Source organism: Schistocerca gregaria, chromosome 4 (assembly GCF_023897955.1).
Source record: "Schistocerca gregaria isolate iqSchGreg1 chromosome 4, iqSchGreg1.2, whole genome shotgun sequence".
NCBI classification, from domain to species: Eukaryota; Metazoa; Arthropoda; class Insecta; order Orthoptera; family Acrididae; genus Schistocerca; species Schistocerca gregaria.
In genome coordinates, this window is record NC_064923.1 from 314,213,441 (window position 1) to 314,227,057 (window position 13,617).

General features: G+C 38.0%; 1 protein-coding gene across 1 annotated transcript in view; it reads right to left on the reverse strand.

Annotated features, from left to right (window-relative positions):
- Positions 1-13,617, reverse strand: part of LOC126365881 (dynein axonemal heavy chain 6) — a 1,020,408-nt gene that overhangs the window by 570,752 nt on the left and 436,039 nt on the right. Inside the window, exon 31 of the mRNA XM_050008578.1 lies at positions 8,713-8,851. Within this exon, the coding sequence (XP_049864535.1) occupies positions 8,713-8,851 (139 nt within the window). The remainder of the gene's footprint in view (positions 1-8,712; positions 8,852-13,617) is intronic.

Genomic DNA, 13,617 nt, shown 5'->3' on the forward strand with positions numbered 1-13,617 from the left:
TTTGTTCGAATGTGATGGGTGCAACTGTTGGTCCTTTATGAGCGATGCATTGTGCGGTTCGCAGGTGCGGCGCTCAACCAGTGTGGGCGTCTCAGTTGCAGGTGTGAGTTTGTTACTGGGTGTTGTACAGCGGCGATTTCAGGATATCTTAAGTTCATCTGTAATGACGCTTGAAAGACTAGTTGTTGATTATTAGAATAAGTATATGTGTTTGTAGTCACACTGAGCATTAACTGTTTATGTGCGCATCCAATAGCATCACATGGTTTCTTATTTTATATATTCACTTATTTCATTAGCATCACATACGGCTGCCCTCATTATGTCATCCACAGATTCAGCGAGCGAAGTAGACGTATCAGTTCTGAGCCCACCAAAGAAGTGAGCAAAGAAGAAATCATTAAGTTCTTCTGAGAAACACATTATGCTTAATGTGTATAAAACGGAATGGTTACATCCAGAGCAGTCGATGAGTGACATTGTTTCGAAAACAGCTGCAGCTACAGGTGTTAGACATTCTTCAGTGTTTCGTGTGATAAGTGAGTACAAGGCCACACACTGTTTGAAGTCTCCCAAGAAAGGAAAATTACAACAGAAACTTTCTGAAAGCATTGATGACTTTGATAGAAATCCGATACGAAGGAAAGGACAGGAATTTTTTTTCGTAACGAATTGCCAACGATTGACAAAGTGCTTACAGTCGTGAACGAAGATGCAGATCTGGGCAATTTTCGGAGAACTACATTACGTAAGTTATTGAGAGAGATGAATTTCAAATATGTCCAGTATAGGCGCGATAGCATGCTAATAGACAGGGATGACATCATTTTATGGAGGCGGCGTTATCTTCGAACCATTAAACGGTTGAGAGATGAAGGCAGACCCATTTACTATTTGGAAGAGACGTGGGTGAACCCAGGACATACCTGAAGTTACGTCTGGGTAGATGACACTATAAATTCCTCAAAACAAGCGTTTCTGTTCAGATAATCCACCGAAAGCAAGGGCCCATCAGGTAAAGGGAAATGTCTGATTATCACACACATTGGCAGCAAAGCAGGGTTCGTTGAAGGATTTTTGTGGAGTTTCGAATCCAAGAAAAGTGGACATTATCATGAGGAGATCTGCGCCGAAACCTTCAAGTGATTTCAAGATGTTCTTCCTCGGCTTCAGAAAAATGCAGTTATTGTTCTTGATAATCACACGAAGCGAAATGTAGTGTGAGAAGGGCTATGCAGGAGGCATTCAATGAATTCGAAAGTGAAGTTCTATGCACTGACTTGGCAGAAAATTCTAAGAAATTTTGGTCTTATGTCAAAGCGGTAGGTCGATCAAAATAAAATGTCCAGACACTCTGCGACCAAAGTGGTACTGAAACAGAGGATGACAGACTAAAGGCCGAAATACTAAATGTCTTTTTCCAAAGCTGTTTCACAGAGGAAGACTGCACTGAAGTTCCTTCACTAGATTGTCGCACAGATGACAAAATGGTAGATGTGACTTCTGAAATTTTCCCGGCGTATTTGTTCTTCTAATAATTTCCGGGTATGCAGCCGGATCGCGTTGACATTCTGCCACGATATTTCGGCCCAGAGACGTCCGGCCATCATCAGGTGAGTACACAACTACTGAAGAGACCAGGTGCAGTCGCGGTATTTATGCCGATTCTCGAGCACGTGTTGACGGTTGCCGCAGACGGGTGTATCTTTCATGTTCTGTACATCGTTCATGGATAGTTCTTGTCGTCTGGCCAATATATGCAGAGAAACATTCACAGGGAATTTTGTAGACGCCTGCTTTCTTCAGTTGTAAATCGTCTTTAACGGATCCAACCAGGGCCCGGTTCTTTGCTGGTGGACGGAAGATAACCTTGATTTTATTCTTCTTCAGTCATCGGCCTATTTTCGACGACACATTCCCGGCGTATGGAAGAAACGCAGTTGATTTAAAGTCGTCATCAGCGTCCTCAGTGCGCTGCTTCTTGTTATGACAGTTGTGCATGGCCTTACTTATTTGGCGTGAAGTGTAGCCATACTCTTTAAAAAAACTTCTCCAAGTGTTCTAATTCTGCGTCGAGGTTTTCATCGTCCGATATTACATGCGCTCGATGTATTAAGGTACTGAGAACACTGGCTGTTTGTGCTGGGTGGTGGCAGCTTGACGCATGGAGATACAGATCTGTGTGAGTCGGTTTCCTGTACACAGAATGTCCTAATGACCCATCATTTTTACGGCATACTAGCATGTCTAGAAATGGTAAAGTGCCATCTTTTTCAATCTCCATCGTGAATTTGATGTTCTCATGTAAAGAGTTTAAATGGTGAAGGAATTTCTCCAGTTCCTGTCTGCCATGAGGCCATACAACAAAAGTATCATCTACGTACTGCCAGAAGACCGTAGGCTTTATACAGCAGACTCAAGTGCTTTCTCCTCAAAGTCCTCCATAAAGAGATTAGCTACCACAGGGGACAAAGGGCTCCCCATGGCTACGCCGTCTGTTTGTTCAATGAATTCGTCATTGAATAACGTACTTTTTCTTCCATACGCCAGGAATGTGTCGTCGAAAATAGGCCGATGACTGAAGAAGAATAAAATCAAGGTTATCTTCCGTCCACCAGCAAAGAACCGAACCCTGGTTGGACCGTTAAAGACGATTTACAACTGAAGAAAGCAGGCGTCTACAAAATTTCCTGTGAATGTGGCTCGGCATATATTGGCCAGACGACAAGAACTATCCATGAACGATGTACAGAACTTGAAAGATACACCCATCTGCGGCAACCGTCAAAATCGGCAGTAGCAGAGCACTGTATTTCATTGGGACATTCAATGGAATATAATGGAACAAAAATTTTAGCTCCGGTTTCCGGATTTTGGGATTCCGTAATCAAGGAATCAGTGGAAATTCGTCTTGCCGATAATCTTATAAATCGTGACAACGGCTTTCAACTGGATAAAAATTGGAATCCTGTTATTAAAATTATACATTAACAGCGGAATAGACAGCGTCATTCCATACTCAATGACTAGATAATCTTTTACTTTCACCACCGAGGGCAGCACGTACAACTCGGCTATGCCGCGCATGTCAACACGTGCGCGAGAATCGGCATAAATACCGCAACTGCACCTGGGCTCTTCAGTAGTTGTGTACTCACCTGATGATGGCCGGACGTCTCTGGGCCGAAATATCATGGCAGAATGTCGACGGGATCCGGCTGCATACCCGGAAATTATTAGAAAAAAAAAAATGGTAGATATCGAAATAGATGACAGAGGGATAGAGAAACAATTAAAATTGCTCAAAATAGGTAAGGCCGCTGGACCTGATGGGATACCAGTTCAATTTTACACAGAGTGGGCAGAGGAACTTTCCCCCTTCTTGCAGCAGTGTACCGCAGGTCTCTAGAAGAGCATAGCATTCCAAAGGATTGGAAAAGGGCACAGGTCATCCCCGTTTTCCAAAACGGACGTCGAACAGATGTGCAGAACTATAGACCTATATCTCTAACGTCGATCAGTTGTAGAATTTTGGAACACGTATTATGTTCGAGTATAATTACTTTTCTGGAGAGTAGAAATCAGCTCTTGGGTTTCGAAAAAGATGGTCGTGTGAAACCCAGCTCATGCTATTCGTTCATGAGACTCAGAGGGCCATAGACACGGATTCCCAGGTAGATGCCATGTTTCTTGACTTCCGCAAGGCGTTCGATACAGTTCCCCACAGTCGTTTAATAAACAAAGTAAGAGCATATGGACTATCAGACCAATTGTGTGATTGGATTGAGGAGTTCCTAGGTAACAGAACACAGCATGTCATTCTCAATGGAGAGAAGTCTTCCGAAGTAAGAGTGATTTCAGGTGTGTTGCAGAGGAGTGTCATAGGACTGTTGCTATTCACAATATACATTAATGACCTGGTGGATGACATCGGAAGTTCACTGAGGCTTTTTGCAGATACGGTTGATAGAAGAGATAGAGAAGATCCAACAGAGAGCAGCGCGCTTTGTTACAGGATAATTTAGTAATCGCGAAAGTGTTATGGAGATGACAGATAAACTCCAGTGGTAGACTTTGCAGGAGAGATGCTCAGTAGCTCGGTATGGGCTTTTGTTAAAGTTTCGGGAACATACCTTCACCGAAGACTCAAGCAGTATATTGCTCCCTCCTATGTATATCTCGCGAAGAGACCATGAGGATAAAATCAGAGAGATTAGAGCCCACAGAGAAGCATACCGACAATACTTCTTTCCACGAACAATACGAGACTGGAATAGAAGGGAGAACCGATAGAGGTACTCAGGGTACCCTCCGCCACACCCCATCAGGTGGCTTGCGGAGTATGGATGTAGATGTAGGTGTAGATAATATGTTTTGTACAAATTTTGTTTTCTAAGACAGTTTCATTAATAAGAAGCAACAATGAAAATTAACTTACATTCCCCTCACAATTTTGATGATGAGAAGGACATGGGGCACAAAATTTCTAGCAAATAATGCAGTCTTATGACGAATGCCATTTTAGGAAAAAACTGGTAAACTTGTATTTTTAGATCACCTTATTTAAAGGTTATACTTAAAAACACAGGATGTCAATGAATGTTACTTATTTTGTTTTTCATTAAAGCTTCAGTATCCAGTTCCATTTTTTGAGCACTACTAATCTGAATACAAGCTTTTAAGATGAGTCTGTCAATGAACCTCTGTGTGTAGGTTTTGTTCTCTTCATTACAGAAAAAAGGTGCTTGCACAGATCTAAAAATCCACATAATGGTAACTGCTGACTTGTTAAGTCAAGGAAATGTACAATGAGGAAATTCTTAATAAAGTCTGCAAAAATAATTTTATCATGAAACTTACCACGCAACCACTTCCCACACTGTCAACATCTGAAAAGTGAAGTGGAAATACTTGAAGAAGGTCAATGAGTGCTTTTGATACATTCAAAGTTCCACTCTGTTTCCATAATTAAAGATGACAATTTGGAGAAATGAGCAGTTCCACAAAGAGTTTCATACTGAAGATATGAATGCAGTCGGATGTCAACACAGTCTTATCCTGCAATGCTAAATTAAATTCATTCATATGGTTTACAATGTCTCAGAGGAAGGCTGAATCTGCTAGCTGCAATTAATTTTCCAATTCTGTAACAAGTTTGATGAACTGATGTTTGAGAGCATGACCTCAGATGAAATTTGTTGTTTGAGTCACCACTTCTTCACTTCCTTCATTGTTATACTCACAGCACATAGATTCTCTTGGTGGAAGTGCTGTGTATTACAAAAATGTCAAATGGAATGGGTAACAGTTTTAGCATATCTCATGAAAACACTTACACAAAATCGCTAAGCAGTTGAAGGCTTTGTCAAGAAACTCATTGACCAGTCTGGTGTGGCAATGAAAGACAGCAAAAGGAAAGACTAAGTTTTAAATCTCTCATTTAAGAAGTCATTCATGCAGAAGGGTTGTAGAAACATACTATTCTTTGATTGGCATGCAGACTCTCATATGGAGGACATAGCATAGGCATTCCTGGCACAGTGAAGCAACTGAAAGAAATGAAAATAAATGAGTCAGCAGGTGTGGATGGAATACCAATTTAAATTTACAGGGAGCACTCTACTGCATTGGCCCCTTAATTAACTTGCATTTTTTGCAGTTCCCCCACCCAGTGCAGAATACCATGTGGCTGGAAAAATGGTCAGGTGATCTGTGTATATAAGTGGGGTAAAAGAACGGACCCACAATATTGTAGACTAGTATCCTCAGCTTGGGCCTGCTGCAGAATTCTTCAACGTATTATCAGTTAAAATATAATAAATTTCCTCGAAACAGAAGAGCTTCTGTTTACAAATCAGCACAACATTAGAAAGCATTGCTAGTGTGGGACTCAGTTTGGCATTTTCTCTCATAATATCCTGTGAACCATGGATGAAGAGCAACATGCAGAGTCCATGTTCCCAGATTTCTGGAAAGCATTTGAGAGTAGAAGCATACAGAATACATTTCAGTATATTGTTCTTCATGGTGAGTGTTAATCAGCAACGAGGGCATTGTCAGGAGTGTCCCAGGTAAGTTTGATAGCCCCCCCTCCCCTTCTTCTCTGTACACATAAACACGTAAATGGTCTGAAATAGAAGGTGAGCAGCAGTCTATGGCTGTTTGCCAATGATACTGTGAGGTATGGGAAGGTGTCATTGTTGAATGGCTGTAGGAAGAGACAAGCTGACTTAGACAAAATTTCTAATTGATTTGATGAATGGAAGATTGCTGTAAATGTAGAAAAATGAAATTTAATGTGGATGAGCAGGAAAAACAATGCTGTAATGTTCAGATACAGCATTAGCACGGTACTGCTTGATACAGTCACAGAAATTAAAAATCTGGACATAACACTGCAAAGTGATACAAAAGGGAACAACCATGTAAGGATGATAGTAGGGAAGGCAAAGGGTCAACTTCAGTATACTGGGAGAATTGTAGGAAAGTGAGGGATGTGTGTAAAGGAGATGACACATAGAGCACTACTGAGACCCATACTTGATACTCCCTTCCAGGTCAGTTTAACGGAATACAATGAAGCAATTTAAAGGTGGACTGCAAGATTTGTTGCAGAAGGTCTGATCAACAAGTGAGTATTATGAAGATGCTTCATGTAGTCAAGTGGGAATCCCTGAGGGGGTGGGGGCAGAAAGTTCCTTTTGTGGAACACTACTGAAAAAGATCAGAGAATCAACATCTAAAGCTGACTACAGAATAATTCTGCTGCCACCAACATACATTTCACTTAAGACCACACAGATAAGATAAGAGAGGCATACTGGCAGTCTTTTTCCCTTGCTCTATTTGTAAGCAGGACATGATAGGAAGCCACAAGGTACCCTCCACCATTCACCATACAGTGGCTTCTAGATTATGTCTTTCGATGTAGATGCAGAAACTGATATTTCCATTAACCATGGTCGCTGTGCCATAAGTTGCTTCTGAAGTGAGATTCTTCAATTGCACACCCACATTGTCAGCACTCTCCACTCCCACGAGTGAGTATATCTGCTCATGGTGCAGCATTTTCATCAGAACCAATGTTGCACTGAATACTGTTTTCATATATTAAATATGCATTTAGGTCACTTCTGGTCAATGTTGATTCTCCAATGTTGTAAATGTTGTATTAATTTAACTCACACCACTTGATCCCAGTACTTCCATATCACTGTACAATCTGAAAATTCTTTTTAAAAACAAATCATAAAGTTCAGTCCTCAGTTCTATTTTGCACTCAAAGTAATCACAAAGTCTTAGACACTTTTATTTCACACAGTTGGCTATCCTTGATCATTGTACTGCGGCACCCATATACATGAGTATGTTGTATGCATTCATTAATTCGCTTCCACAATGTCTGCATAAAAATATTAAAATATTCTTGAATCTCAAAAATTTCCATGTTCTACAGTTACTTATTTCTTCTTTTTTGAATGGTTATCCTTATTAATAAATCTTTTCGCCTACTTTTAATTTCCAGTTTGAACTTCTTCACTGCAATTTTGTTTTTTATCACATGGTTCCTTCATGAGAGATTTTATGGTAGTAAAAGAATGAAAATACTTTAGATGAATCTCTTCTTCAAATATTACTAATTATTCTTTTATTTATACTTATTCAGAATGATTTTCACTGATTTCTTACAACCAAGAACATCTGGTACAGATTCCACTACAGACATCTGTTTGAGTGAACATTAATTCATACTAATTTTAAATTATGGACTTTTTAACAAAGATTTTTACAGAAATTTTATTAATGTTCTAGTCCTGAAATTTTATTGGTGACTTGTTTCCTGTTTCAAGACCTCTCTTAGGCAGTCTGCGCAGTGTTGAGACCTCCATGAATTTTCTGTGATGTAAGAGCTGTGAACTCTAAATCCCATAGGCCACATAAGGAATATCTCAAACAAATAACACAAAAAAATATTTGCACTAACAGAGGATTATCCTATAGAGAGAAATGACTTAGATCTGTAGTATTTAAGTAGCACAACTTTTAACATAAGATTAATTATTGACACGCTTACTCATTTATATATAACAGGGGTACAGAAAACATCACACTTGTAGCAATTATGGGAAAAGTCCAAAATTTAATTAAGGAAAAATTCTGTACCCACACAATATGAACCAATGACAGAAATATGTCAAATCCCAGCAATTAGAAATAATTAAGTTAGTTAACATTAAGATCATTTATCCAATCTATAAACCGACTGGGTGTTTGTGTTGTCATCATTTCATCATTCATGAATGTGGCGAGTTTGGACTGAGCAAAGGTTGGGGAGCTGATAACTGTGCAGCTGAGCACACCACAAACCACACATCATCATCATCATCATCATCATCATCATCTAAATCTACTGCTATCAATATTACATTCCAGAACAGTCATTTACTGGTTTCTAACTCTATACTGATGTCAATGGAGACTCCTGTTGTGATTCTGCCTGTGATATTGTCAAATTATAAGAAAATCAGATTAAATATTATAGTAAATTCAATGATTATGAAACCTGAATCAAGCATAATTGTAATACATTATCATTTATCTCTAGAAACTGTGTTCAACTATTAAGTTGCTAAGTGATATATAATGACCATCTTTTCAAATGGACAATTTTATACATACTTGATAAGAGTTAATACTTTTTATAATAATTACCTGAAATAATGTAGCATCATCAGTGAGGAATTTTGGAAGATTACTGTCTCTCAATGCTCTAATAAGTACAACATCTTCACTCTTGTCAGGATTCTCTCTCTTCAGAGAACCAGCCATAACCAGCACACTTTTTACTGCCCTATAATAAAATTGTCCTGATCAACTTAAGTGTTAATATCCTAAAACATTTTACGTAATTTTAAATTTAAACTTTTTCTGCTCGTGTATCATTGAAATATTGAACTTGAACAAACTGAAAAATTGTTTTCCATTCTACATTAGTTATCACAGAAGAAATTGAGATTGAATGTAGATCAGTTGTTGTATAATGTTACATCGTTTCAAATCTGCAGCTGAAAGTAGATATGACAGCAAATATTTTCATAGCTTTAGTAATTATATGAGGATGCTAGGGAGGTTAGTATGGTGACATTTAAGTGACAGTGGGTGGAATATGGTGGATATCAGGGAGAAATAATCTTATTTTTTCTCTACACCATCCATTGTTCACTTTTATTATGAGAAGCATGTTATAAGTTACTTCTAATACATGACAGTATTAAACTTTTAGTGATTACTATAGTGCCGAAAGAGAAAAAGGCACAGTTTACACTCATTCATGAAAAGTATGGAAATACAGCGAAGTTGCCAAACTGTAGATTTAAATAGTAATGGCGAGCAGCAAGGGACATATAAGAAGTAGTGCACATTTGAGAGAAAGTGGAATGTGATAAATCAGAAATAATGGGAATAGGGAAAAATGAAGTACATAACTGAATTACATATGAAACAAGAGAGAAGCACCAATGAGAGCAGCTGAAACAGCACATTACATGTTCATGCAGGAAAGTATACCAAATCTGATGGTATAAAATCTTAAGCTAACATACAGTTTTGTCAATATTATGACCTCACAGTTGTCCATGACATATTACCTTAATTAATGCAGTGTTTGTTCAATGTTATTTATGAATGCCTGAATGATATTCAATGTATAAGTTGAATTTGTGTACGTATTCAATAATTTGGTCACGAATAATGTATTCCACTCCAGTAAATTCCAAATGAACAAAATGAATTCACATGAGCATCTACTTTTCATTGTTTGAGAGGCTGTTGTAGATCTCGAATGTTTCAGTTTTCTGCCTCTACCCTTTTGATATCCTTCCCCAGCCCCACACCACACAAGTTCCTGTTGGGAGATGAGGCCCACAGAAGTGTGTAGTAGCAGTGCTTAGGGTTTTCATGTCTTGTTGTTTCTGTTTTCATACACTTGTTGTGCCTATGACTCCTTTTGTGTTTTGGTAGACTCGTTTCAACTAATTTCATAGTAATGTACTATGCACACCATAGGTACATATTTGAGAGCTGACATTTGTAGTTTTAGTTAGTATCTTTATATTAAGCAAATTTTATACTCCAGATCCATATTATAATGATCTTATTCATAAGACTGAACAGCCTTTTTTTTTTATATGAATCTGATGATGATTGAGAAACAGTATGTCCTTTGAGGGCAGCTTCATTTTCATGTCAATAATCATTGTTGTGACTTTATGTAGTGTGTACATTTTATATGTCTGATATACAATTAATTTCAAAAAGTATAAGTAAAGTGTTAATGAACTGATTTACCTAGTCAGCTATTTTGCAATATCAGCGAATATAATTCATTTTGAGGTGATGAAATGTTGCAAGCTGGACTTATATTTTACTCCTCTTACCTAACTTTTTTTCCTTGTACTCCATCTGATTATGTATAGATGCTGTGTATATGCACTGTGTAAGTAACACTGCCAAAATACGGTTCATACGTGATTTTAAGTAATTTTATTATCAGCTTCATCTAAAAATTTCAAGAAATTCATGATTACTTCCTCAAGCTGCTGGTAAAATCCTTTATTTAGCAATCATGTTTGGTCAATAGACCATCATCATTTTCTTAAAAGCATTTACAGTATCATATTAAGTGAATATAAAGTCACTGAAGCCAGATAGTAAAGCCATGAATCTGTAACTGTCGACATAGTATAATATAAATTACATTGTCAATATATAAACTGTGCTTGGTACTGCACTGTCTCATGTTACATCAGCAATCGGAGTTAATGGTATGAATGGATGCATACCACATTCAGCTGACAGCACAGTTGTAACATGAAAGAGTGCACTGCCAAGCACAGTCTATATATTGATAATGTAATTTATATTATGATGGGACAACAGTGACAGACTCATGGTTTTATCATTTGTTATCTGATGTCAACGATTTTATATTCACCTAATAAATCAGCAGCTCAAGGCAGGAATCACGACTTTTTCAGATATTTATGAGCAGTAGCAGCACTCCTAAAAGTATAAATCTAGATTATTGGGGAAAGCTAGTAACTGCAATCCTTAAAACAGCATGTCATGCTAAAATTAATGTGAGCAGCTTTGAAACAAATGACACCACTCATTAGAAAGCCCTGATTTCATTCCTTCTAGTACTTAGTTTCATTTTTCAAAAAATATTTTACTTAAATGACATTTATAATTAGTTTTTGATAAAATGAAAATTTATTCTTGGCATTTGAACCATCGTACTTGTTAGGTTCCAGTTTCTGACACTGTACTTCAGATACCTTAATTTTTCTAAACCTGATAATACCTTTAGTTATTTAATTAGACTATTAATTGAGAATTAAATGAACTTCCATGTTTGATTCAAACAGTACCATGGACTTTAATACTTTCCTAAACAATGTCATTTAACTAAACAAATTATGGCTGGATTCAACAGCTCATGTCTAAGGTTAATTCTGCCCTTAACCATTTTAAAAATTAATATGTAGTGAACACAATCCAAAATATCGGCACATCAGTTTATACACACCCAAAAATAATCATTCTGTGCCTAACAAACTCACGGTCAACATCTCTAGGAATGTTTCGTTCACATTGGGTCCCAAAATGTATTAGACTCTGTGACCAGATGTTACACGAACAACATCTATCATAAAGAATCCATGAATTATTTAATAAGAGAGATAAAAAATCTACTTACCAAGCAGAAGCAGAACACACACATAAAAGATGGCAAGCTTTCAGAGCCAGTGGCTCCTTATTCAGGTAGAAGGGTTGAAGGGGAAGGAAGAGAAGTAAAGGAGAGGTCTAGGAAAAGGGCTAGATTTTGAGAAAGTCACCAAGAACTATGGGTCTGGGGAGACTTATCGTATGGGATGAGTAGGAAAGCCTGATTATTGGGAGGCTGCATCAGTTGAGATTCGAAAACCTGAGAGCTTAAAGGTGAAAGATAGGATAATATACAGACGGAGATTACTGATTAAACATCATGCATGAATTAATAAGAGTGAAAAGGTAAGTGCACTCTACATAACAGAGGTATGACAGGGGGTGGCAAAAAACAGTCTGTAAAGACAATTTAAGAAGTAGTAAACTAAAATGGAGTTAAGCAAAGAGTAGTTACAGTGAAGAAGTGCTGAGAAGGAAGAAATTAACATAAATTAAGGCCAGTTGGTGGTGAGAAACAAGGGTGTGGTGTAGTGTGAGTTCCTACATGTGGAGAGCTGAGAAACTGGTGTCTGGAGGAAGAATCCAGATGGCCTGTGTGGTGAAACAGGTGCCAAGGTCACAAATGTCTTGTTGTAGAGCATGCTCAGCAACAGGATTTTGCGAGTTGCCAGTATACACCCTCTGCCTATACTCATTCATCCTAATTGATAATTTGGCAGTAGTCATGCTGATGTATAAGGCCAAACAGTGTTCACATAACAGCTGGTATATGTCATGTGTCGTTTTGCAGGCAGCTCTCCCTTTTGATAGTACATGTCTTGCCAGTTACAGGGCTGTTATAGGTCGTGGTAGGAAGGTGCATAGAACAACTCGTGCAGCAGCGATGATCACAGAGGTAGGAGCCATAGGGTAGGGAGATGGGTGCAGAAGTAGCGTAGGTTCTGACAAGAATATTGCAGAGACTAGAAGGGTGACGGAAAGCTATTCCAGGTGTGGTGGGAAAAATTTCAGACAGAGTAGATCTCATTTCAGGCATGATTTTAGGAAATCATGGCCATGTCGAAGTAGCTGATTAACACATTCCAGACCACGATAATACTGAGTCACAAATGCTGTGCTTCAAAGTTGTTTTTTGGAAGGATCAGCAGTACCAGGATTGGATGTGATGGCCTGAAAAATCTGCTTTTTAACTAGGCTACTGGGATAATTACATGCAGCAAAGGTTGAAGTGAGAATGGTGGTGTATGGCTGTAAAGTGTCTGCATCCGAACAAATATGTTTACCACGGATGCCAAGGCTGTATGGGAGGGAATGTTTGATTTGATTTGATTTTTTATTGGTTCAGTTTTATCATAGAGCGCAAATTGTACAATTGATATTAGACAGGTCAAAGATAAGTTACAATAATACATAGTACTACCAAAATAGTTAGCAAATTAAAAATTGGTACCTATTACAATTAATTTTGTTACATATTCAGAAATTCTCTGACAGAATAGAAACAGTGCTTTATTAGAAATGCCTTTAGTTTAGCCTTAAATATTGGATGAGTTGCATTTTTTATTTCCTCTGGTATCTCATTGTGTAGGATTACGCCAATGTTAATTATGGTCCTCTGATAGGTGGTTGTTCTGTGATATTTTTGATGTATATTTGATTTCTCTCTGGTACAATAGTTGTGTACATTTTTGTTCTGTAGCAGTTTGGATGTTTTGAGGAGGTAGTCCCTAGTGAACAAGATAGTTGCATAAATGAAAAACTTGGAAGATTTAGAAGATCAAGCTCAGTAAAATGGGATTTACAGGACCCCATCTTTTTAAGGCCACAAATTATTCTTAGAGCTCTTTTTTGCATTCTATAAACCTTTACACTGTGAGTTGAGTATCCCCA